General features: G+C 51.3%; 7 protein-coding genes across 7 annotated transcripts; 4 read left to right on the top strand and 3 right to left on the bottom strand.

Annotated features, from left to right (window-relative positions):
- Positions 1-380: 380 nt before the first annotated feature.
- On the top strand, positions 381-2478 carry BDW74DRAFT_158557 (NADH kinase POS5). The gene is made up of 4 exons (XM_073725334.1): positions 381-782; positions 838-952; positions 1012-2132; positions 2218-2478. The coding sequence occupies exons 1-3, from the start codon at positions 641-643 to the stop codon at positions 2078-2080; spliced, it is 1326 nt and encodes a 441-aa protein (XP_073581158.1). The 5' UTR covers positions 381-640; the 3' UTR covers positions 2081-2132; positions 2218-2478.
- A 1318-nt stretch (positions 2479-3796) lies between these two features.
- On the top strand, positions 3797-6417 carry BDW74DRAFT_169606 (serine/threonine protein kinase CLA4; the record flags this gene model as incomplete). Its single annotated transcript, XM_073727017.1, has 3 exons — positions 3797-5797; positions 5855-5954; positions 6008-6417. 3 exons carry the CDS (start codon positions 3797-3799, stop codon positions 6415-6417), a joined length of 2511 nt encoding a protein of 836 aa, XP_073581157.1.
- An 899-nt stretch (positions 6418-7316) lies between these two features.
- On the bottom strand, positions 7317-11644 carry BDW74DRAFT_169605 (uncharacterized protein; the record flags this gene model as incomplete). Its single annotated transcript, XM_073727016.1, has 7 exons — positions 7317-7324; positions 7364-7559; positions 7590-7666; positions 7697-9179; positions 9241-9390; positions 9631-10005; positions 10061-11644. The coding sequence occupies 7 exons, from the start codon at positions 11642-11644 to the stop codon at positions 7317-7319; spliced, it is 3873 nt and encodes a 1290-aa protein (XP_073581156.1).
- A 448-nt stretch (positions 11645-12092) lies between these two features.
- Positions 12093-13593, top strand: BDW74DRAFT_158553 (rRNA-binding ribosome biosynthesis protein RPF1). Its single transcript, XM_073725333.1, has one exon. The coding sequence runs from the start codon at positions 12144-12146 to the stop codon at positions 13449-13451; it is 1308 nt and encodes a 435-aa protein (XP_073581155.1). The 5' UTR covers positions 12093-12143; the 3' UTR covers positions 13452-13593.
- A 117-nt stretch (positions 13594-13710) lies between these two features.
- Positions 13711-15503, bottom strand: BDW74DRAFT_158552 (class I SAM-dependent methyltransferase). Its single transcript, XM_073725332.1, has 2 exons — positions 14856-15503; positions 13711-14810 (listed from the first exon to the last, which is right to left on the bottom strand). Exons 1-2 carry the CDS (start codon positions 14990-14992, stop codon positions 13823-13825), a joined length of 1125 nt encoding a protein of 374 aa, XP_073581154.1. The 5' UTR covers positions 14993-15503; the 3' UTR covers positions 13711-13822.
- Positions 15504-16380: 877 nt separating this feature from the next.
- On the top strand, positions 16381-17419 carry BDW74DRAFT_63858 (aminoacyl-tRNA hydrolase). Its single transcript, XM_073733351.1, has one exon. The coding sequence runs from the start codon at positions 16718-16720 to the stop codon at positions 17321-17323; it is 606 nt and encodes a 201-aa protein (XP_073581153.1). The 5' UTR covers positions 16381-16717; the 3' UTR covers positions 17324-17419.
- On the bottom strand, positions 17420-18864 carry BDW74DRAFT_63857 (amphiphysin-like protein RVS161). Its single transcript, XM_073733350.1, has 6 exons — positions 18669-18864; positions 18552-18602; positions 18369-18414; positions 18238-18311; positions 18028-18175; positions 17420-17970 (listed from the first exon to the last, which is right to left on the bottom strand). The coding sequence occupies exons 1-6, from the start codon at positions 18679-18681 to the stop codon at positions 17517-17519; spliced, it is 786 nt and encodes a 261-aa protein (XP_073581152.1). The 5' UTR covers positions 18682-18864; the 3' UTR covers positions 17420-17516.
- Between the last annotated feature and the right edge of the window lie 2164 nt (positions 18865-21028).

Raw genomic sequence — 21028 nt, 5'->3', positions numbered from 1 at the left:
CTGTGTTTACTTACCGGATCAGATACTCTAAGAATAGCTCAAGCAAAAACGGGTCCAAAAGAAGAATGAGAGAGAGGATAGGCAGGTCAAGCCATTTCACCGGGGAGGAAGAGAAAGGTAGATTGCAACAAACATCCCAGAGATCACATGGAGATGTGAAAGAGACTGGGGAGGGAGTCCAAGTATGAATCACTACGGCTGATGCACCCGATCTTGTGGCCAGCCTAACTTCGGCTAGCAGGAAGAACAGGCAGGCACCATGACGTTCGAAGCTGCTAACCGGCCCAGTAGGTTAAGCCTTCAAGGCGGTCAGCGATCGCCGATCACTCTGGGGTTCCATCAAAGTGCCAACTGCTTTGTGCAACTGCTGGCTGCTGTATCCTAAATAATCTTAATCCACGCTGCTCGCTTTTTGGGTTCCAACTTTCTGGCCGGTATTTCGACGACAAGGATGTTCCAAATCTTGATTATAGCTCTCTACTACTATTAGACCAGACCCTGTATCAACCGCCTGCACCAGGAAATGTTACGGAATATATATGCCCGACGTTCTAGCTAGCACAGTCAATGATTAAACTAGTGCTATTTTTATGATAGCCCCAGCTGTCTGCTAGAATCTCCAATTATTTTTGTTTTCACAATGCCCTCGGTGATAAGCCGGACGCCGAGAATCAACTCAATACGGCAATCTCTCCTGAAACGGTCTTTCGCAGGTACTTCAACGCGCAAGGAAATCAGAGATATTGACTCGCTTCCGTCGCGCCTAATTCCAAGTTACCGAGGTGTGTATCATATCAAGAGATTATTATTCTGGCTGACCAGTGGAATACTATTAAGAGTCGAATGAAAATGATCTTCTTTCTCTCCAGTGGCCCGCGCCCCCGCGGAACGTGTTTGTCGTTAAGAAAGACTGCGCTCCAGAAGTGACAAAGTCGTTGATCGAGTTTATCAGGTTAGTTCTCGGCCATAAGTTAACTCGCAACAGCACTCGCTAACTCTCTCACATTTTAGCCATGCGGCGTCCACATATCCGTCCATTACTATCATTTTGGAACCAAAGGTTGCGGAGGAAGTACACTCATCCTTCTCGTTCCCTGTTTATACGGCATCTTTGAATAGACTGCCATGCGCATTGCATAAGAAAGTGGACCTCAGCGTTACACTTGGCGGTGATGGGACAATTCTGCATGCTTCCTCTTTGTTTGCCACGTGCGTCAATGTCCCACCCATGCTGTCGTTCAGCATGGGCACTCTGGGATTTCTTGGCGAATGGAAGTTTAGTGAATATAAGCGCGCATTTCGCGAAGTGTACATGTCCGGCGCAGGAGCGGGTGATCGTGCCCCGGTCCTTGGGGCTCCTCATTCCTCGAATGCCGCAGAACAATCAGAAGATACCACTGGATGGTCCTCGATTCGCGGCAAGTCCATGGGTCTGGATCGCGGAGCTCGTATCCTGATGCGAAACCGTCTCAAGGTCGCCCTGTTTACCTCGGATGGACACCCAGTCGAAGCAGATAAGTGCTCGGAGCCCAGCCAAGGCATGGGAAGCGATGGACTGTATGTCATGAATGAAATATTGCTCCACCGTGGGAAGGAGCCACATCTTGCCATCCTGGACGTATACGTGGGAGGAAGATTTCTAACTGAAGCCGTGGCAGACGGTATCATCATCTCCACGCCGACTGGAAGCACAGCATATAGCCTTAGCAGCGGAGGTAGTATCGTGCATCCTCTAGTGCCAGCAGTGCTTTTAACTCCGATCTGTGCCCGAAGTCTTAGCTTCCGACCTTTGGTTCTGCCAGCGAGCACGCCCATCACGCTTCGCCTGAGTGAGAAGAACCGTGGTAGAGAACTTGAAGTCAGTATAGACGGCGTCAACATGACACAAGGGATGACGGCTGGGATGGAGGCTCGCGTTTGGAACGAAGAGATGCGGCATAGTGAGAATGTCTGGCAGGGTGGAGTGCCCTGCATCATGCGAAGGATCCTGGGCGGCGATGCCCGAGATGGCGAGGCTCATGATGGATGGGTAGGAGGCTTAAACGGCTTGCTCAAGTTCAACTATCCGTTCGGAGAGTAGCGTATCCTTGATAATGGAAAAAGCTCTATATACTCGAGTTCATAGCCGCCATGTAAGTCACTCCCAATCGTAGATCCCTTAATGAACAACATGCGAACAGGGCAAGGATACTAATATTGCGTCGATTGCTTCTTTAGAATAATTCAGATTACTCCGCCACCGTGTTCTTGTGTTGGATTTGGTTATAGGGGCGGAATCGGAAACCCGTGGACCGTTTTCATGAACCGATCTTAGGTGGAGTAGTACCTATCAATAATAGCATCAAATCCCTTGGTCCAGAGTTTTGATATATTGTAGTACCCCAAACATGGCATAAGTTTGTTGGACCCTCCATAGGTGTAGTTGCCCATCTAAGGAGGATATCGAACCTGAGATCGTCGGGGGCAACTGGGATCGGTTCAAAGCAAAGAGTCTCTTCCATGCTCCGCAATCCGGGAAGTCCTTTGACGGTTTTTTATATGCGAAGCATCCGAGTCATGCATACTGGTAAGCATTCCATCATTTTGGATCTCGACCGGTTCGTTGTTTCAAACACTGCATCGAGATGAAACATGGCTAGCCTTGGTTCTTCACGTCATCCATATAGTCCAAGTTGATTTATGAGTCGCGAAGCAGGAGTGCATATAATGATCATAAGATAGAATAGAGCCCGATCAATATTGGGCATAAACTCCTTTGAAACCGGGACGTTTCCATGGACTCTCACCCTATCTAAATTAGTGACCTGCAAGTAGATTGCCGCATCCTCACAAGCTCGAGTCCAGACTAGTACATTGTATATGAAACTGTCAGCTAGCAAGATAATAACGTCCAAGACAAAGCAGTAATTGAATCTTGCCAAGTCAACAAGCCTGATAGGCTGGCAAGGAAGACAAGGAAGAGGAGTGGGAAGAGCCGCCGCTCCCTTCAGGGATTCTGGAGCCTCTCCCTAAGTCCAACCAGCGGTGGTGAAACTCCCACATCCACCATTATTTACTCCCCTCGCCCTCTGTTACCCCCGACTCAGGAGCATATCCTGAATTCGCCCTTAAGTCTGGTTTTTTTTTTTTTTTTTTGCCTTTTTTCTTCCACATCTTTGCACCTCCCGCTCTCTATCGCTTCCATTTTGTATTCGGCCGGTGTCCCCCACCCCCGCCCTTTGGACTCTGCTATCTCCCGAACCGGCCCTGCACGTCTCCTGCATCAGCGCGCTTGGATAAAAGGGGAATTCGAGACGTGCTTCTTCTGCTCGAAGCTTCCTTAAAAGCGCGGGGAGTCTTTTCTGGCATCTCCTGATTAAGCGTGGGTAAGGCCAAAGTTCAGGCTCAACCCCTATTGTTCCACCCCGTCTCCGACTGCTACCCCAGCCTTTCACTGGTTGACCCGGATCCCTGTGGCATTGGATCCAGGTGCGAAAGCGCCCAACCCTTGGATCGCGAGTTTGGCCCTGTCGCAAACCCTCCGTTTTCGAAGGTGTATAGTCACTGATAACCCAGGCAGTTTCCCGTGCAGTTGTCGAGCTTTTCACGACGCTTCTTCGTCAACTTTTCTCCTGTTTGAGAGGTGATCCCGCCTCTAGGGGCGTTCGACATCCCCATCATCGCCTGGGATGAGTACCTCCTATGGAAAGTAAGTAAGCGCCTTCCTCTGGCTGGTCCTGGTCCCTCTGTCCCTCTTCGCGTGCGACACTCCAATGCATTGATCAACTATGCCTAACTGACCTCGTTGTCTAGCGGCATGTATTCCGCAGACCAGTTCATGAATCCTGGGCCCGCCCCTCGCCCACCAACCGACCGCCCAAAGCTCAATCTCGCCGCAAGCTCCGGCGTAACAACGTCTTTCAACCAGATGAGCCTGGATTCTCCAAGCACGCCTAGTGCCAACCTATCGCTTTTCCCGAATACCAGCAGCCCCTCTCTCATGCGCACAAAGACAGATCAATCAGGGCACGCCGTGGTCAAGGAAGGATATGTACGTTGCAAAGAGGATAAATTCCTGGCTACGTGGAATCAGCGTTTCTTGATCCTGCGTGAATCTCGGTTAGACTTTTTGAAAAATGAGGCAGGCAAGATTGTGCTCTCCATCCCCCTTTCGGCAGTCACAGGTGTCTCTCGCTCGGAAGACACACGAATGGCTTTTGAAATCGTCCGTCTCGCAAACCCGAAAGATGCAACCTCTAAGGCGGCGCTAATTACTCGCGATGTCCCGACGAAGAGCTTGACCTGTGAGGTTAGGTCCGACGAAGAGATCTACGACTGGATTGATAAAATCTACGAACGCTGCCCTGGAATGGGCGGCGTGAGCAATCCAACAAACTTCAGTCACCGTGTTCATGTCGGTTTCGATCCGCGAACAGGGGCTTTTGTTGGTCTACCTCCGGAGTGGGAGAAACTACTGACTGCGTCCGCAATCACTAAGGAAGACTACAAGAAAAACCCGCAAGCAGTCATCGAGGTCTTGGAGTTCTACTCCGATATTAAGATGCGCGAACAAAACCCACAGTATTACGCGGGTTTGGGCTCGCCAGCTGGTCAGACAAAGCCCTATGGCAATAACACCGTCGGCGGCTCCATCGCCCCCCCAAGGCCACCCCCGCCAGCTCCTGCGCAACGCTTGGATAGTGGTCAATCTTACTCTAGCCGTTCTGCCTCATCTGGCCACTCGCCCAGCAAATCTGGCTCTGATAGGGCTCTTGACCAGCAGCAGCAGCTAGAAAAAATGAAGCAGATGGCTGACCAGGAACGTCAGCGTGTAGAGGAGGATCGCCGGCGACGCGAAGAAGAGCAGAACCGACTTGAGCAGGATGCTTACAACGCTTCTCTTCCTAAAACTCGTGTTCCTCTCGCTAAACAGGAACTGGGAGGATACTCGTCGCCCGACCCATCAATGAATGACCGTTATAAGCCCAGCCGCCCTGCCCCACAGGCGCCTGGCTCTGCCCGTCAGGCCCACGACCCGGCGCGCCAATTAACTGCTCAACGGCCGGCACCGTCCCCGCCGACTGCAGGACAGAGACCTGGAGACTATTCATCCAACGGTGCATCACGGACTCCAGGCTATGACCAATCTAGTTCGAAATATGCTCCCCAGGATCCTCGTGCTCAACCTTCGGCTGCTCGTGCCCAGAACAATGGAAAGACGCAAGGCCCTCCTCCTAGCAAGCTTCCTGCTCCTGTGCAACCTGTCAAACCTTTGAACATCGCGAATAAACAGGCGCCTAAGAAGGCCACCCCAGATGGAGTCCGTCAAGCAGAAGCTGCTTTGACCAAGAAGGCCGATCCTCATAAGAAGGAAGTCCGCATGTCGGCTATGAGTGAGAATGAGGTCATGGACAGGTTAAGGTCAGTTGTGTCCAAGGACAACCCCAACGAGAGCTACAGCAAACAGCGAAAAATTGGACAGGGTGCTTCTGGATCTGTATATGTTGCCCGGGTCAAGGAAAATGCCACCTCCGGTGTTGCTCGGGAGCTTTATCGGCAGTATGGTCCACGCTGCCAGGTTGCAATCAAGCAGATGGATTTGCGTAGTCAACCACGTAAGGAGCTGATTGTCAACGAGATTATTGTCATGAAGGACAGTCAACATGCAAATATTGTGAATTTCTTGGACTCCTTCCTTCAGGAGCAAAGCAATGAGCTGTGGGTGGTTATGGAGTTCATGGAGGGCGGTGCACTCACTGATGTTATCGACAACAACCGTGTTATCCAGGAAGACCAGATCGCCACGATCTGTGCAGAGGTTGGTAGTCCCATGACTGCGCAATGGGTCGATCTTTTTGACTGACGAATCCATCAGACCTGCAAAGGATTGGCGCACTTGCATAGTCAAAGCATTATCCATCGCGACATCAAGAGTGATAATGTTCTTCTTGATCGCGCTGGCCATGTCAAAATCAGTTAGTCGATTCCCGTTCTTACTTGTCACGGACTTTACTAACAACCACTTCAGCTGATTTCGGGTTCTGCGCTAAGCTCACTGAAACGAAAAGCAAACGTGCTACAATGGTCGGTACTCCGTACTGGATGGCCCCTGAGGTTGTCAAGCAGAAGGAATATGGCCCGAAAGTTGACTGCTGGTCATTGGGTATCATGGCTATTGAGATGATCGAGTCCGAGCCTCCATACCTGAACGAGGAACCCCTCAAGGCTTTGTACCTGATTGCTACCAATGGTACTCCCCGACTCAAGGCACCGGAAAAGCTCAGCAAGGAACTCAAATCCTTCCTGAGCGTCTGTCTATGTGTAGCCGTGGACAGCCGTGCGACAGCACAGGAACTGCTCGACCATGACTTCCTTAAAACGGGTTGCAGCCTAGCTAGCCTAGCAGAACTGCTCCGTTGGAAGAAGAACACTCAGTAATACTCTAGTTTGCGCTGTCGAGCCCGTCGCTTTCTATCTCCTTACGATTTACACGTCCTGCCTCCCCCCACAACACATGTGGACGACATCTACGCGTCGCTGAAACTTTACGACATGTGAATATTTTCTGTTTGGAGTGATATCCAACCTGCTAAAGTTCCCACTCCCCTCGCCGCTTGGCATTGATAAACCCGGCGTTTACTTTTGGCGTCTGATTCTCATTCCTCTTCTGTTCAGACTCTCGTCGATATCAAATAATCTTGGTTCCGCCTAATCCGTCAGTGGCACCTTTGACGCTCCCGGGCCTTGAGGGTTCGGGCAACGCGGTTGCATTAGTGGAGAAAATAAAGTTGATTTTGATATTGATGACTTTCGTTCTTTGGTCATGGCCTCGTGTCCCCCGGCGGCAGATTGCACGACCTTTTTCTTTTTGAAAACGCATACATTTGACTGGAAATAGGATATTCACCCTTTCACCCTGTCCCTTTCCAGAGATGAGTTCATGACGGAGATAATTTGTTTATAGCCAGTAAGTACCTAGGTTTCCAAGAGGGGAGCACAATACATAGACCCATCGATGTAATTATAGGCCAGAAGCCCTACAATGGAAACGGAGTGGTAACGACTGTTTCCTTTGTGGACTTCTTTTACCACCCACGTGAATTTTCCAAGGCAGTAGCTTACATTGGGCAAAGACTGACAAAACTAGGTGCAGTAAGAGCAAACGCCCTTGGAGGATTAGTTCAAATAGTGATAAACGTATAATCGTAAACATACATGTATCATAATACAGGAAGGAAGTTGTCTAGACAGCGACCATGAAGAGACGTAGCACTCTGCAAACCTAGCATGGAAACAAGACTCTGAGCCGAAAATGGCACCGGGTTATAGTCCAACTCTTACTCTTCTTTCTCATCAACATCAGCGCCGCTTTCCTCGTCGGGACTATCTTCAGATTGAGGGTGAGGGCACAACTCCCGGAAAAAGACACTGGAAAGAATCGATTCGTCTTCGTCCTGCTGCTGATCCCAAAGACCAGCGTTGATTAGGTGCGTTTTCCAGGACACGCGGTCCTCGACCGAGAGGTCAGTCCATTGCCGGGCGGGATGGGACGCTGAGTTCGGACCTAGGTCAGGATCTGACTCTGCTTCTGAGCCTGCTTCCGGTAGTACGGAATTAAGCTTTGGGGTGTGTGGTTCAATGACAAGGTCGTTGTTTGATGGGTTGCAAGAGATAAGAAGGATTGTATCTGAATTTGGGATGATGTCGCGGAGTAGACGAGGCTGTGATTTATCAGGAGTAACTGAAGCGCTTGGGAGTATTTCAGTTTGAACAATTCCCGAGGAGGGTGAAGGAGGAGGGAGAGCGTTATAGGGCATTGCAATCTTAGTGCGGAGATCAGGTGGTAAGTACTCCGTTATACCAAGGTATGGCGGCATGACACCTCTGATTTCGGTAAAGGCCTGGAGAAGGAAGACAACGAGTACGATGGAGAAGACGGAAGTCAAAGTGCCGGAAAGACCGGTCAGGAAATCGGACTCGCCCGGTCGCATAAGGGCGTAGCGAGGATTGCGACTTGACGGCGGCGTCGGAGACAGCGGGAATGTGTGCACGACGACAGTATTACCCATACTTATGGATGCCAGCTTGACATATTGTGGTGGTGTCTCCGGGGTGACTGGGTTGAGCGGCGGAATAAAATGTGAGAAGCAAATCTTTGTCATTGAAAAGGGATGGACGTCGTGAAGAGTTGCGTATACCCGGAGGGGACCGTACCCCCCTCCTTGTTGAGATTGTCGGCTGGCATCGAAGTCAACGGTTAGGATTTCAAGGGACTGATCACTGCCGGACACGGCGATGATTGATTGTTGCTGGTCCTGTGATTCAGATCTGAGATTGCATACGTCGAGACCCAAGCCGATCTTTATTGAATGACGAAGCTTGCGTTGTCGGATGATCGTTGCTTGCGAAGTGGGCGATGATATCGTCGGGCGTAGGTCCAAAAGGATAAGCTCGCAACCCTTGCGGTCCGGGGCATTCCGCAAGAGCAATAGCATCGTAGGCGAGAGGAACCGCAACGCACGAAACTTTGGCCGCGGCCCCTTTCCCTTTGTAATGCCTGGGCTATACACACATCGCACATCTGGAGCAGCGTTGGATCTAAGCTCCGGCGAGATGCGACACGTGAATACATCAATCCCGTTAGTGTAGGCCGCGATGAACGACCCCGAATCTTCATCTTGACCGACAATGTCAATATCCTCCGCTTCCTCGTCACCCTTCAGACGGATCCTCGCAATAACGTCGCCCTCTCCCGGAGTAGTCGTGTTGGCATTGAAAAAGACAATCTCGCCCGACGGAGCCAATCCCGTCGTAATCGCCGCGATGCGGGTCGCACCCTCGCCTTTCCAAGGCGACAACCGAGTAATACGCTGATACACGTCTGTCGAACCTTTCGGTCCGGCCACTGTTCGGAAAACCGATTCCTGGGACAGATTTACAGTTTGCCCTGGCCGTAAGGGTTTGGAATCCGAAGTAGCCGAATCTGCGCGTCGCGGAGGGTAATCGATTTGAAAGGACCGTAGATGCCGGTTTTGGTTTTGTTTTTGTAACGCGAGGGAGCTGTTGATGCCGACAAAGGTGACTATTGAAGTATCATTTGACTGCGCCGCAGCGAGCGAGGTTACGGAGTCCTCATCGCGTGAAAGTTCAACGTCGACGACCTCACTTAGTTCGTGGCGTTTGAACGCATTCAAGAGAACCTATGTCTATTGTTAGTATGGAACCCATGCCAAAAACAACGTTCATGTTTTGAGTACTGACAATCTTGTTCCCCACGCCGCTTCGGCCTTCGCCGCCGCCGCCGGCAACAAGAAGAAATGCATGATTGCGCGGGTCGAAATCGGCAGCGAACAAGGGGCAGGACAGGGTAGTTTTCGCGGAGGGAATGTTGGGCGCCATCTTCAGGACCACCTACAGGTCCAGGAGCGCGACAAAAGTGGCTTGACGATCGCAAGGTGGGATGAGGAGCGAAGGTGAAGATGAAGCCAAGTTTGGCAAATGATGTTTGGAATGACGTTGTGGCCTGGAGGTCTTGGCATCCACCGCCGCGGAATTGCTCCGGACAGACTACAACAAGAACTACGTGGCTGTATAGATCTAACATGAGAGAAATGTCCGTATATTTCGGCCAAAATTACTGATCTAATCCACCTCCTGTCCGGTGAACTCAGGCAGGCGCTTTCGGATATCCTCCCAGGTCTCCTCACCTTCCACCAGGGACTTGAGGGCCTGCAGGATCTCTTCCTGAGTTGCGCGAACCTGCTTCGTGGAGTCACGATCACGCAGCGTGATGGTGTTATCCTTGACAGACTGGAAGTCGACAGTAACACCAAATGGTGTTCCGAGCTCGTCGTTACGCGCGTATCGCTTACCGATACTTGCGGAAGAGTCATCAACACGGCTGGAGACGCCCAACCGCCGAAGCTTTGTCGTCAATTGTTGGATCATAGGGCGGAATGCATCGTTGCTGGATAAGGGAACAAGAAGAACTTTGGTTGGCGCGATAACCGGGGGGAAGGCCAGAACCTAGATACCAAGTAAGAATGAGAACAGATGTATGAGCAAAGGACAGTAGACTTACACCGCGCGCTTCATCACCTTCACGGTAGTAGTAGACGTGCTCCATCAGACTGTACAGAATACGGCCTATACCGAACGACGGCTCGATAACGTTGGGAGTGTACTCGCGGACATTCTCGACACGAGTGCGCTTCTCGATTGTGATGATGTCCTTCTCGAGCTCAACTTTGCCGGAGGCGACACCTTCGACATCAATCTCGATCTTGCCGCTCTTGTCCAGATCAAGAGACAGCTTCTCCCGGAGCTCCTGGGACAGAGCATCAATGGCAGCTTCAACGGTCTTGCCGTCCTTCTTGAAACGGGGCCCAAACTTCTTCTTGTCGAGATCGATTTGCCATTCCTCGACCTTTAATGGCTCTGCACGAGTCTCGCGAACAACTAGAGGAGCTCCAGTCTTGTTCTTGTGTACGTTCAAGTCATAAGCACTACGATCAGCGCAGCCGACACACTCGATCCAGCCATAGCTGGTGTGCAGCTCCGCATCCCAGCAGTCGCACGCATAGTGCGCCATCTCGTTGGCCATGTGCTGGCGGAATCGGAGCTTTGTGGGGTCAACACCGAGCTTGAGCAGGAATAGCTGGATACGGGCAAGGAAGTATCCAAGAGTCTCGTTGTCCACCAATCCAGTCTCGACGGCCTTACCGACAGTCATCTTTTCGGTCTTGGTGCTACCGGACAGCTGCACGTCCCGGTTGAGCAGCGTCAACTGAATGTCCTTGACCTCCTCAAAGCGCGCGTGCTTCTTGCCACCCTCGGGGTCGACGAAGTGCTCAATTTCGGCCATCAGGAACTCACGAACACGTAGAAGACCGGCACGGGGCGAAATCTCATTTCGGAAAGACTTGCCAATGGAGGCTGAAGCGAAAGGCATAGCCTGTTGATTGAACTCGAGCAGCTTCTGGAAGTTCAGGAACTGTCCCTGGGCAGTCTCGGGGCGGAGGTAGCCGGGCATGTTGCTGCTAGGTCCAATCGAGGTCTGAAACATCAGGTTAAAAGCAACTGGAGGGAGGACATTGCCACCAGTAACAGGGTTTCTGATATCGTACTTGGCGATGATTTGCTCCAGCTGAGGTCCGTCAAAGTTGTCAATTTGGGCCAGAGTCTCTTCGTATTCCTTGACAATTGCATCATCCAGCTTGACTGCCACGCTCTTGGCCTTCTTCTTCTTCTTGGCCTCCTTCTCCGCGTCAACCTCGACCTTTTGCCCACGAGCCTCCTTATCACCTTTGAGACGGGCCTCAAGAACCTCCTCCACTAAATGATCTGCGCGGAAAATCTCTCCGGTCTTGGGATCCTTGCACATCCAGTCAGCGAACTTGTCGACGTGTCCGCTAGTCTTCAGAACCTCTTCGGGGGTCAGCATAGTGCAGTCGACCTCCAGCATATCCTCCTCCAGAACAAAGTGTTTCCGCCATGTTTCGACAATATTGTTCAGGACGGCACAACCGGGCGGACCGTAATCGTAGAGACCGGAGACACCTCCGTAGATCTCGAAGGAAGGAGTATAGAACAGGCGGCGACGGAGCATAGAATCCAGGACGGACCGGTCAACGACCTGGCCAGTTTTTGTATTCAACGTAGCCATTTTGGACTTCTTGTTGCTGATCTCCTGGAATTTAGCGCGGAGGACAGGAGGGGTGGACGAAAATTGTCTTCTGTTGGCGGGGTTCCAGCAGGAAATGATTCGGCGGGGAAGAAAAGAAAAGCGAATCAGCGATTGAGTCATCCGCCGACACGTGAGCCGTTCCTTGATGAAACCAAGGAGACTCGATCCAGCCTGAATAAGAAGAATTGGGTGTCAGAACGGACCTAAAAGGACGGGCTCGGTACAGAAATCGGGCTGCCAACCAAAAAAAGGTGCTAAATGCACGCTCTGAACAATAATAGGTGTGATTGAGACACTCAGAAGTAGCGAGCCGACTCAGCCAGGCCATATAAAAAAAACACCGTAATAATCAGTTGTATGGGTCAACACAGTCCTACCGCCGGGAAAACGTTTCTCCACTCAAAAAATATCTCCGCAAAAAAGTCTAGACGGTTTGAAGCTTTGTACAGCTGCTATTCATATACGTCTACAGCCCAGAATGGTCTCCAAAAAGGCATCCGCTAGGCCGCCTTCGGGCATAATTGGCGACTTCAAAGTCCGCAACAAGCAGAAGCGCCAGCTCCTTCACATCAAGCGAAAGCGCGCCAAGGATGCTGCTCGCCGAGCACAACGATTCGGAATCAAGAAGGAAGAGGCTAAGAACCCGAAGTTAAAAGAGGAGCGACTCAAGCGCAACATCCCCTTGACATTGGAGCGAAAGCGTGTATGGGATGATGCAGGTAGCGATGTTGAGGAACCCTTAGGACTGAGCGTCGACGTCGAGCGGATAAAGCGACAGAAACAAGAGGAGGAAGATGAACTCAACCGTCCTTTGGACGAGGCGTCGGATGACTCTGAGGATGACGAGGATGACAGCGACGAGGAAGACGATGATGATGACCTTGACAGCATGCTGGCCAGCAGTGACGAAGAAGACGAAGACGACAAGGGCAAGGAAAGCAACAAGGACAGTCGCGGTCGGAAACCCTCCGCTATCCCCTCAGCCACCGAGCGTGCAACGAGCCCATCGCAATCAACAAAGAGCACAAACCTGAACCTAGCACCGGAAGCTTTGGCCGCTAAATTCCCCTCACTCTTCTCGCCCGAATCTCAACGACCCCCGAAAATCTTAATCACAACCTCTCTCAACTCGACCCTCCACCATGAAGCGCGCATCTTGACCCAACTATTCCCCAATAGCGTCTACATCCGGCGCACAGCCCACGCCCATGCCCACAAGTTCTCCATCCGCGAGATTTCCCAGTTTGCCCATAATCGTGAATACACCACCCTGGTAATCCTGCAGGAGGACTCCAAGAAGCCGGCTGGCCTGGACATCATCCACCTCCCCAAGGGCCCTATGTTCCACTTCAGCATCAGCAATTGGGTCGAGGGCAAGAAGATTCCCGGTCACGGAAACCCCACCGAGCACTGGCCGGAGCTGATCTTGAACAACTTCCGCACACCGCTCGGTCTGCTCACCGCGCATCTCTTCCGCACGCTATTCCCACCCCAACCGGACATTGAGGGTCGACAGGTCGTCACGCTTCACAACCAGCGCGACTACATCTTCGTGCGCCGGCACCGCTACGTGTTCCGCGAGAAGCGAGAGACCGAGAAGGCTGTTGTGGGTGCGGATGGTAAGGAGATCAAGGGAGCCGAGGGGATCCGAACGGGTCTCCAGGAGCTGGGCCCTCGGTTCACTCTGAAGCTGCGTCGTGTTGATAAGGGAATCCAGAGAGCGAGTGGGCAGGAGTGGGAATGGAAGGGGAAGATGGAGAAGAAGAGGACGTTGTTTCAGCTGTAATTGCCCAATGCGCTTTATGTCGTTTGCATCGCATGGAGTCTGGTTCACAAAAGAAGTTTCCTGGGTGGGTTTGGTTCTTGAAGTTCATGTAAATACCACTTTGAGCTGTTTATAGATAAATTTGACGAGATATATCATCACGGTACTGTCTTCATAGCACGGGTCAATGGTTAATTCCTTGCGGGAGACTACGGAGTCATGTTCCTTACTACAGTACTACAGTGCTAGGAATTGCCTTTCTAAATTAGGATGCACACAGCTCTCTTGCATCCTAGACATCGCAGCAGCAGAACACGCTTTTCAGCTACCATAACCCGACAAGAAAAACAAATGGGTATAAAAGTACATATAAAAAAATCAACCGCCACACATCACGTCGGGTCAAGATTCGAATCCAGGTTCATTTCATCCCCGATCTGCTTCAACCTCTGGAGCATTTGATTCTTGCGTAGATGCGCCCTCGAAAACGGCTTGCGCGCCGTCACCGTCTTCACATGGGCTGTCAACCTCCCCACAGCCAAGAGCTCTGCTTTCACTCTCTCACAAAGATCACGAACCCCTTCCTCCGTCCAGTCTCCTGTCGCAGTAAGCTGGCGCAGACTATAGGCCTCAAGGCCCTCGAGGAGCGCAATAAGCGCCATCTTTCCGATGGTCTTCTCGCGAGGATCGTCGGGCCATGTTCCGACTGGAATTGTGCGTTCCAGGACACGGACGTCGACGAACCCCGCTGCGTTGAGGACGCTGGGCAGGAGATGACAAAGATCACGCGGGTGGCCTGTGGCTTCGGCGGCAGAGCGCATAGCAGACGTGAAGATGCTCAGGTAAGAGTCCCCAGAGCCAAAGAATGAGACAGTATCGGCTGCTGGGTCTGCATCACTGATCTCGATGTATCCGCCAGGGGCGAGGTGGCGGAAGGCCTGCCTATAGACGGCTGACCAGTCTGAAAATGCGCCTGCGAGGCCACGGAGATGGATCAGGTCAAAAGGCTCGTGGTAGGTCCATTCCTGTCGAGCGTCATCGAGCTGGAAACTCACATTGGGAAGGTCGATGGTACTGCCGAGGCCGCTGTCGAAGACACCAATGTCAGTTGCGATGATGCTGGCATTGGGGTATGCGGCGTTCATTTCGATAGCCCAGTCACCTGGACCTGTCCCGATGTCTAGGATACGCGCCGTTTGTTTGGCAAGAGGCACATTGATGAGGTTTCCGTCGGACAAGATCATGGATATCTGGTGAGTAATATTTAGACGGATTTGTTCGGCCTCATCGTTGGGCATGAAGTATGTGCCGTTACAGTATCGTCGGCCATGCTCCCGAACATACTGTATATTTTGGGCTTCGAAGGACTTTGTAGATTTTCTGGCGCGATTAGCTTGTATAGCAACAAGGCGGTAGGGTGCTAACATTGAGACGCCGTCGGAATCCGTATCTGAGTCAGTGCCTGAGTCTTCATCATCCATCCAACGACGCTTCCCGGATGGCTTGGTACTGTCCGTCTCAACGGAGCCAGGCATACTTTTTGCAAGTGCTGCCTTCTCCATGACATGACGAAACTTGACAAGTGATCATGTAGTTGTGTGGCGGTTGACCATCAACAGTCACCCTCGAGCAAGAACAGACGAGGTAGGGGGTAGGTATATGCTAGGTGGGAGTCAGGCATGGACGGGGAATTGTGCACAAATAGTAGGCATCATGTTGCGCAGGAACAATGTGAGCTTGTGAGCCGAAGTATAAAAGAGGAGCGAAGGGGTATCCGGATAATAATAATCTGAAACAAGCTGGCCCGTCAACTGGGAACCGGACGTTTCGAGGTATGCAGTAACCCAGGGGAGATGCATGATTAATAAACGGACAATTGTTTAGTTCCGTCCAGCCGGGACTCAATAATGGGCCCTGGAGGTTGTCATCGTCAAATATCCATTTATATTATTTGGAAAAGTCCACTGGGTAAATCTGTTTAGTTTGATCAAGTACCAGGCGAGTGGAATTGAGTCCACCAGTGTCGAGTCCTTTACTTTGAGACTATTGTTTGTGGTGAAGTCCCATTTCGTTGTACAACGAGGCTCATGAACGCCTGCGGACAAACGAGTTTCAGCTTTCCCCACTTCCCAGACTCTTGGGATGGCACACGGACGCTGCCTGCACGAGGTATGTGCTTTTCCTTCAGCACCGCGTTGGCGCCGTGGCGCTGGGATGGGATCGGACATTATTCTATCGCCAAACACCACATCGGGGCTGTCTTTCGAGATCGAAGTCTAGACTTGACCCGCTGCATTCGTAGATATCGATCTGCATCCATCGTAAGATATGACAGGCTCACTGAGGGAAATGCTTCGTACTTCCGCTAAACCAAGGCTCATGAGCCATTCAGCCCCAGCGTTGGGCACCGGAGCATCACCTAAGGCATGACATCCCCCACTACAGTGCTCGCCTACCGGTCAATTCCATTCATGCCGCGTATTACTCCTAGAGCATACCATGCGTCAATGGGAACCGACACCTGTTAGAGGCGGCGGCCCTTTGCATGACTTCATCGGTGGGAATCGACATCGTCGAGTTATTTAACGATTAGCCGGTAGGAACAAGCAAAAATCAACTTGGGTTCCAGCCAAGCAGGCTAAAATAATATGACAATCCTTTCAAAGGAGCCGGGAGTGCCTAGTGTACGGAGTAGTCCCGCGACTGGGGAATGCTGGGACGATCTGCTGCAGACGGACGGCGACGCCGGTTCGTGCGATCAACGCGACAACGACCCGGCACGGCGGAAAGGGATAGGAAAAGCACAAGGCCTTTATTTCACTTTCCAATCATATCGAAGCTTAGCACAGTAATTGTTCGAGACCGGCCGGATTTGGAATCATCGCTGACACGGTCAGAATCGACCTTGTATTTCATACCTCTGCAGATTACCCGCCGGAGTCTCGAAGGCCCCCAATCGGTTCCTGAAGATCTGGATCTCAAGCGTGAGATCAGGAGATCGAGAGATCATCATAATTAAATTCTTATCAAAGCACAACGATTTGAAATTATTGTCTGAACTCTGAAGAAAAGCTCCGTGACGATGGCTGCTGAATAATCTGAATGACAGATTGCTGCTCGCAGGGTCCCACATGGACTCATTGAACCTGACGATCTCCCGCCGCAGTGGGCTGGGGAAACTCTCGTTGCTCAGAATTTGTCAGTCTCAGCAGCCTCACCTACAAAGCGCGAACCCAATCGACTCCTTCATGTCTTTATAGTTTTCGCAAATCACACAGCATTCCACAATGAGCCAACCACCCCTCCGCTCGCTCTTCATCGCCTCGATCGGAAACCCTGGCCGCTACCGCAACACGCGCCACAGCGCCGGTCATCTTCTCCTCGACGCCATAACGCCCCTCCTCAAGAATCGTCTTCCGCCGGGATACAGAACATGGCAGAGCCCTTCATTGATGAACGACTCTGGCAAGAAACTTGTCCGCGAACTTGAAGCCTACAAAAAATCAGTGTCGGTGACAAGCGTGGGCGCGGATTTAAATGCGCTGACTCTTGTCATTCTGCACGATGAGCTCGAGAAGCCGTTGGGCAAAATCAACGTCAAGCGTGGAGGACCAGAGAATCTGAGCCTGCGCGGTCATAATGGGCTGAAGGATATCTTCAAGTGGTTGGAGAAGAAGAAGATGTACCCGCACGACCCGACGCTGTCAATACTGCGGATTGGCGTGGGCATAGGGAGGCCAGGGAGTCGTAACTCGGGCGATGTCGCAAAGTATGTTCTTACGCCAATGGAACCAAAAGAGTTAGATGTCGTGAATCGGGCAGCTGGGTTTGCAGTGGATGTGTTGGCTAGAGAGGCTGACAGGGTTGAGACTACTCCTCAGCCCACCCAATGAAAAGCAGAACAATAGAGTTGCATCCATTTAGCGATTTTATAGATAGATAATACCCGAACAGTTGTATTCTTGGTTTCTCCAGTGGTGATAATTGTGAAATAGTGAAGGATAAGACGGAAGAGATGATATATCGCGAACAAACAAGCGGAACAACTCCCGTTCAGTAAACCGGGAAACCCTGTAAACAAAGACATTAAACAGTACCCGCTATGCTCAAATCCCGAATCTCCTGGAGCACCTCCTCTACCCTGTTATCCAGATCACCACGCGCGTATTGATCTCTCGTTTCAGCATCGAGATACTGCTGCACTTGAGCCATACGGGAGTATGCTTCCGCACAGAACCGCAATTGAATCTTGACCAAAGCTTCAAAACTCGGGTCGAGGTAGGGGACACGCAGGTCGATGAGCTGGGGAAGTTCGGTGAATAGTTGCTCGTTGAGCTGTTCGTATGCCTGCTTGGCCATCTCCAGTTCTCGCTCAGTACGAGGCAGCTTCGTAGCGTCCTTGTCCGGCTTCTCGACCAGGCGCTTCACCTTGGCGCGCATGGCGTCGTAGTCCAGCAACTTATGATTCCTCTTCTTGATGCACTCGTTGACATCAGGGAAGTACGCACAGAAACGGGAAATGGGATCGAGGACAGTCGTTCTATACCCATCAGTCAGCATTAGCGACACACTATGCCCACAATACCAGAAGTCGTACCTGTAGGGTCCGTCCAGTGCCTTGATCGTTTCGGCATCAAGATCTTCGACAGCCTGCTTATAACTCCTGCTAACGCCGTCCTTGGCTCCAGCATCACCGTAAAATGCGTCTATCGTCTCCGCGATCCGCATCTGCGAAGCCGTCATGGCTGTATCAAGCCGAACAATCAGCAAACCCATTGGACGTAATCTCGCCGAACAATTGCCGTACCTCGCAGTGAGTCTAGGTATCCTTTGGCCTCCTTCTGTAAGCGGTTCGCAGCGGCCTCCATGGTCCGGTATCGTCTGCGTGGGAGTTAATGAGCCACAGCTGGCACGAACGATGTACCCAGACTCCCGTACCGTTCTTCAATTTCATAATCGCGATCGTTCGTTCTCTCCACATGCCCTAGACATTGGAAGAGACAGTATCAGCATTGCCCCAGTCGAGCACTTGTGAATTCCATTCCAACTATATCGGGCCGTGTCTGGAGTCGTGTCCGGAATCATCGCGGCGGCTGCGGGGTAGGTTCGTCTTAGACATACCCGTCTTCATCATCACCTGCGTCGTAGCGCGGTTTACATTCTTCTTGAAGCCTGTTAAGGACATCCATGTCAGTATGTCTTTTCGTGGAGCCCCTGACTTGCGAGTATACTGCGCACCTGCCCAAGACATGTCGGACGTTGTTCGGTCGTATTACTGGGTTGTCGCGGATGAAGTAGGACGATCGTAAGCGTTATAGACCCAAAAGCGGTAGACTTTCAAACAGAGTATTTGTACAGAGCCACCAATGGTATACTGAACAAGAGTGACTTCAAGAACGAGAGGGGGAATCAAGATTGAAGCCTAATGCGGGACCAACGATGATGTCTTTCCGTTCCTCGGTGGCTGAGAATCAGGGATGTGGCTGTGTATTTTACGGCTAGTATGAGACCGCAAATATGGTACCCAAACTCAAAAGTATAGCCCTCTCAACCACGCTCAAGAGATAGCAATTGAGATAGTTCTTTGCCTGAAACTAACTGTATAGAGCTATCCACGAATGACTATACTCAATGTAACGAGATTGAGTTCAATTTCATGGCAGAAATTCTGGTTGATTAGCAGCTTCAGTAACTTTGTTTATTGTCCCATCAGAAAACAATACTTGAAAGGGGAGAAGCTCTTACTTGTCAGCGTTGCCTTGTTGTACTTCCTCTGGCTTTTGGACCAACAGCAATAGCGTACAGTTTTCGATTCAACTAGGGTAGGTCTGCTTCCAAACTAGAATCAGATACTGCCTTGCGCGGGCGAACATTATTGGCCAGCCACAAATGTAAGAGTGACAAGCAAGCATAGAGCAAGGTGAGAACCCGTATGCGGTCTCAGCAAGCATTGTAATATGGAAGCCTCTACCTCGACTGACGCCTCACCATGAGCACTTGATTACTTGATCTTCGAACATAAGCAATCAAGAGTTCGCAACCTCAGCAAATCAGAAATGGCCATTGCTGAAAAGGCGGCAATCGAGACCTTAAAGCGATTGTCTCTGTCAGTGACGAATATCATTAGGTTAGTGTCGTCAGCGAGTATCCGGGCCGGCTACAGTCCTCGCAGCAGGAGTAGCTGTGGCGTCTAGCACCCATCAGATCTACTCCAAGTGGTAGAATAACGGGCCAAGCTCTGAGGCACGCTAAATAGCGAAACATGGACTTCAATGTGTACTGATTGGCATGTTGAGGAGTAAAGAAACGCCCAGTTAAAACGCCGGAGTCGTAGAGAATCAACTTTGCAGCCACAGTGGTCGCAAACCCCAGCGGCGTCCTGCGCAACAAAACCGAGTTCCTCAGCCATCAGCGAGCACCTCTTTATCTGTTCGTCAGGGCGCAGTGCCCTTTGTTCTGCGGGTATTTCTACCGACAGACATCAACCGGCCAGTGGATCAAACAAGCTTGCTTCGAGATTGTGGTTTCGAATAACCCATCTGCCGCTAAAGGTACCTAAGCTGGATATTGTGAAACCGGCCTCGGGACCGCTGGCCACTGTTTGCGCATCAATCTGGCGGGAAAGTAAGCACTATGGAGGATGAAGCCATCAACAAAGGGATGATATTTAATCAGATGTAGCGCGGCCTTCTGTGATGTTCGCACCGAACTTTCTCCGTTGTTCATCGTTCGTGCAGCAAGACCAGGAGTAGCCAATGACCACGGGAACCTCAATAATGTTCGAGCAAGCCCGATACTCGGCAGGCAAAAGACATAGCCCAACTCCAAAAGGTGTATCGGTTGTCCTCGGGACTATCTTGACGTCAAGGGAGCACCTCCTCGTGCCTGCTGCGCCATCTTCGGAGAGCCGACAAGAAGTTAAGCCGACGATCAACAAAGCGAAGCCATGACGCCGCGTGTATTGTAAGTACAAAACATGACGGATCTCAAATACAGCCCTATGATCGATCCGACTAAACTCTTTTTCTCTTCTCGTGGCTTCAGCACTGCAGCAGGTCATCTGTCCAATGCCCAATTATGCATACTGCACAGGGAGAGCTGACTCCAATTCGAGGGAAACACACGTCCTATCACCGCGAGGATACGGTCGCTCAGCAGGAACAGGTGATCAACAACATATACCAGCATCGGCTAGCCACGGTTGTTGTTAAAGAACATGGCTGTGTTCCATTCCCCAAACTCGTGGTAAATGATCAACTATAGTTTTGAGGGTCTTCGAGGCTCTTTGAACCTTCTACGCTGTACCTGGGACCCGGTTTTTAACATACAATTTACCAATACTCCTGCTTCGGCAGTCTTTTGACACCATTTGATTACCTCCCTTCTACAGATTACGCGCCCTTGCTAGCTTCCAGCTTGCCCGTGGAAAAAACAATTAAGTCGGAAACAGCGGACAGGGCAGATTTGGACAATGCTCCGGTTGAAAATGCAAGGGCCAATCTACACCAACCTCAAGGGAGGCACTTGGCTGCACACCGTCCCACCGTCCCACGGCCCCATGCGTTGTACATACGGCCTGCCAGCTCGCAGCGCCTGCA

Source organism: Aspergillus multicolor, assembly GCF_047715735.1.
Source record: "Aspergillus multicolor strain CBS 133.54 unplaced genomic scaffold BDW74scaffold_24, whole genome shotgun sequence".
Lineage (NCBI taxonomy): Eukaryota > Fungi > Ascomycota > Eurotiomycetes > Eurotiales > Aspergillaceae > Aspergillus > Aspergillus multicolor.
The sequence above is the reverse complement of the archived record's forward strand: the minus strand, read 5'-3'. Positions and strand labels throughout refer to the sequence as shown.

Bases quoted from the DNA above. Each gene is read 5' to 3' on its own strand.
- BDW74DRAFT_63858 (XM_073733351.1), top strand. From the start codon at position 16,718: ATGAGCCAACCACCCCTCCGCTCGCTCTTCATCGCCTCGATCGGAAAC.
- BDW74DRAFT_158557 (XM_073725334.1), top strand. From the start codon at position 641: ATGCCCTCGGTGATAAGCCGGACGCCGAGAATCAACTCAATACGGCAA. The intron at 783-837 runs GTGTGTATCATA...AATACTATTAAG, and splicing joins CCTAATTCCAAGTTACCGAG to AGTCGAATGAAAATGATCTT. The intron at 953-1,011 runs GTTAGTTCTCGG...CTCACATTTTAG, and splicing joins TCGTTGATCGAGTTTATCAG to CCATGCGGCGTCCACATATC.
- BDW74DRAFT_158553 (XM_073725333.1), top strand. From the start codon at position 12,144: ATGGTCTCCAAAAAGGCATCCGCTAGGCCGCCTTCGGGCATAATTGGC.
- BDW74DRAFT_158552 (XM_073725332.1), bottom strand. From the start codon at position 14,992: ATGGAGAAGGCAGCACTTGCAAAAAGTATGCCTGGCTCCGTTGAGACG. The intron at 14,811-14,855 runs GTTAGCACCCTA...TAATCGCGCCAG, and splicing joins GATTCCGACGGCGTCTCAAT to AAAATCTACAAAGTCCTTCG.
- BDW74DRAFT_63857 (XM_073733350.1), bottom strand. The intron at 18,415-18,551 runs GTATGTCTAAGA...TCCAATGTCTAG, and splicing joins GCAGGTGATGATGAAGACGG to GGCATGTGGAGAGAACGAAC. The intron at 18,176-18,237 runs GTACGGCAATTG...GGCTTGATACAG, and splicing joins ATACCTAGACTCACTGCGAG to CCATGACGGCTTCGCAGATG.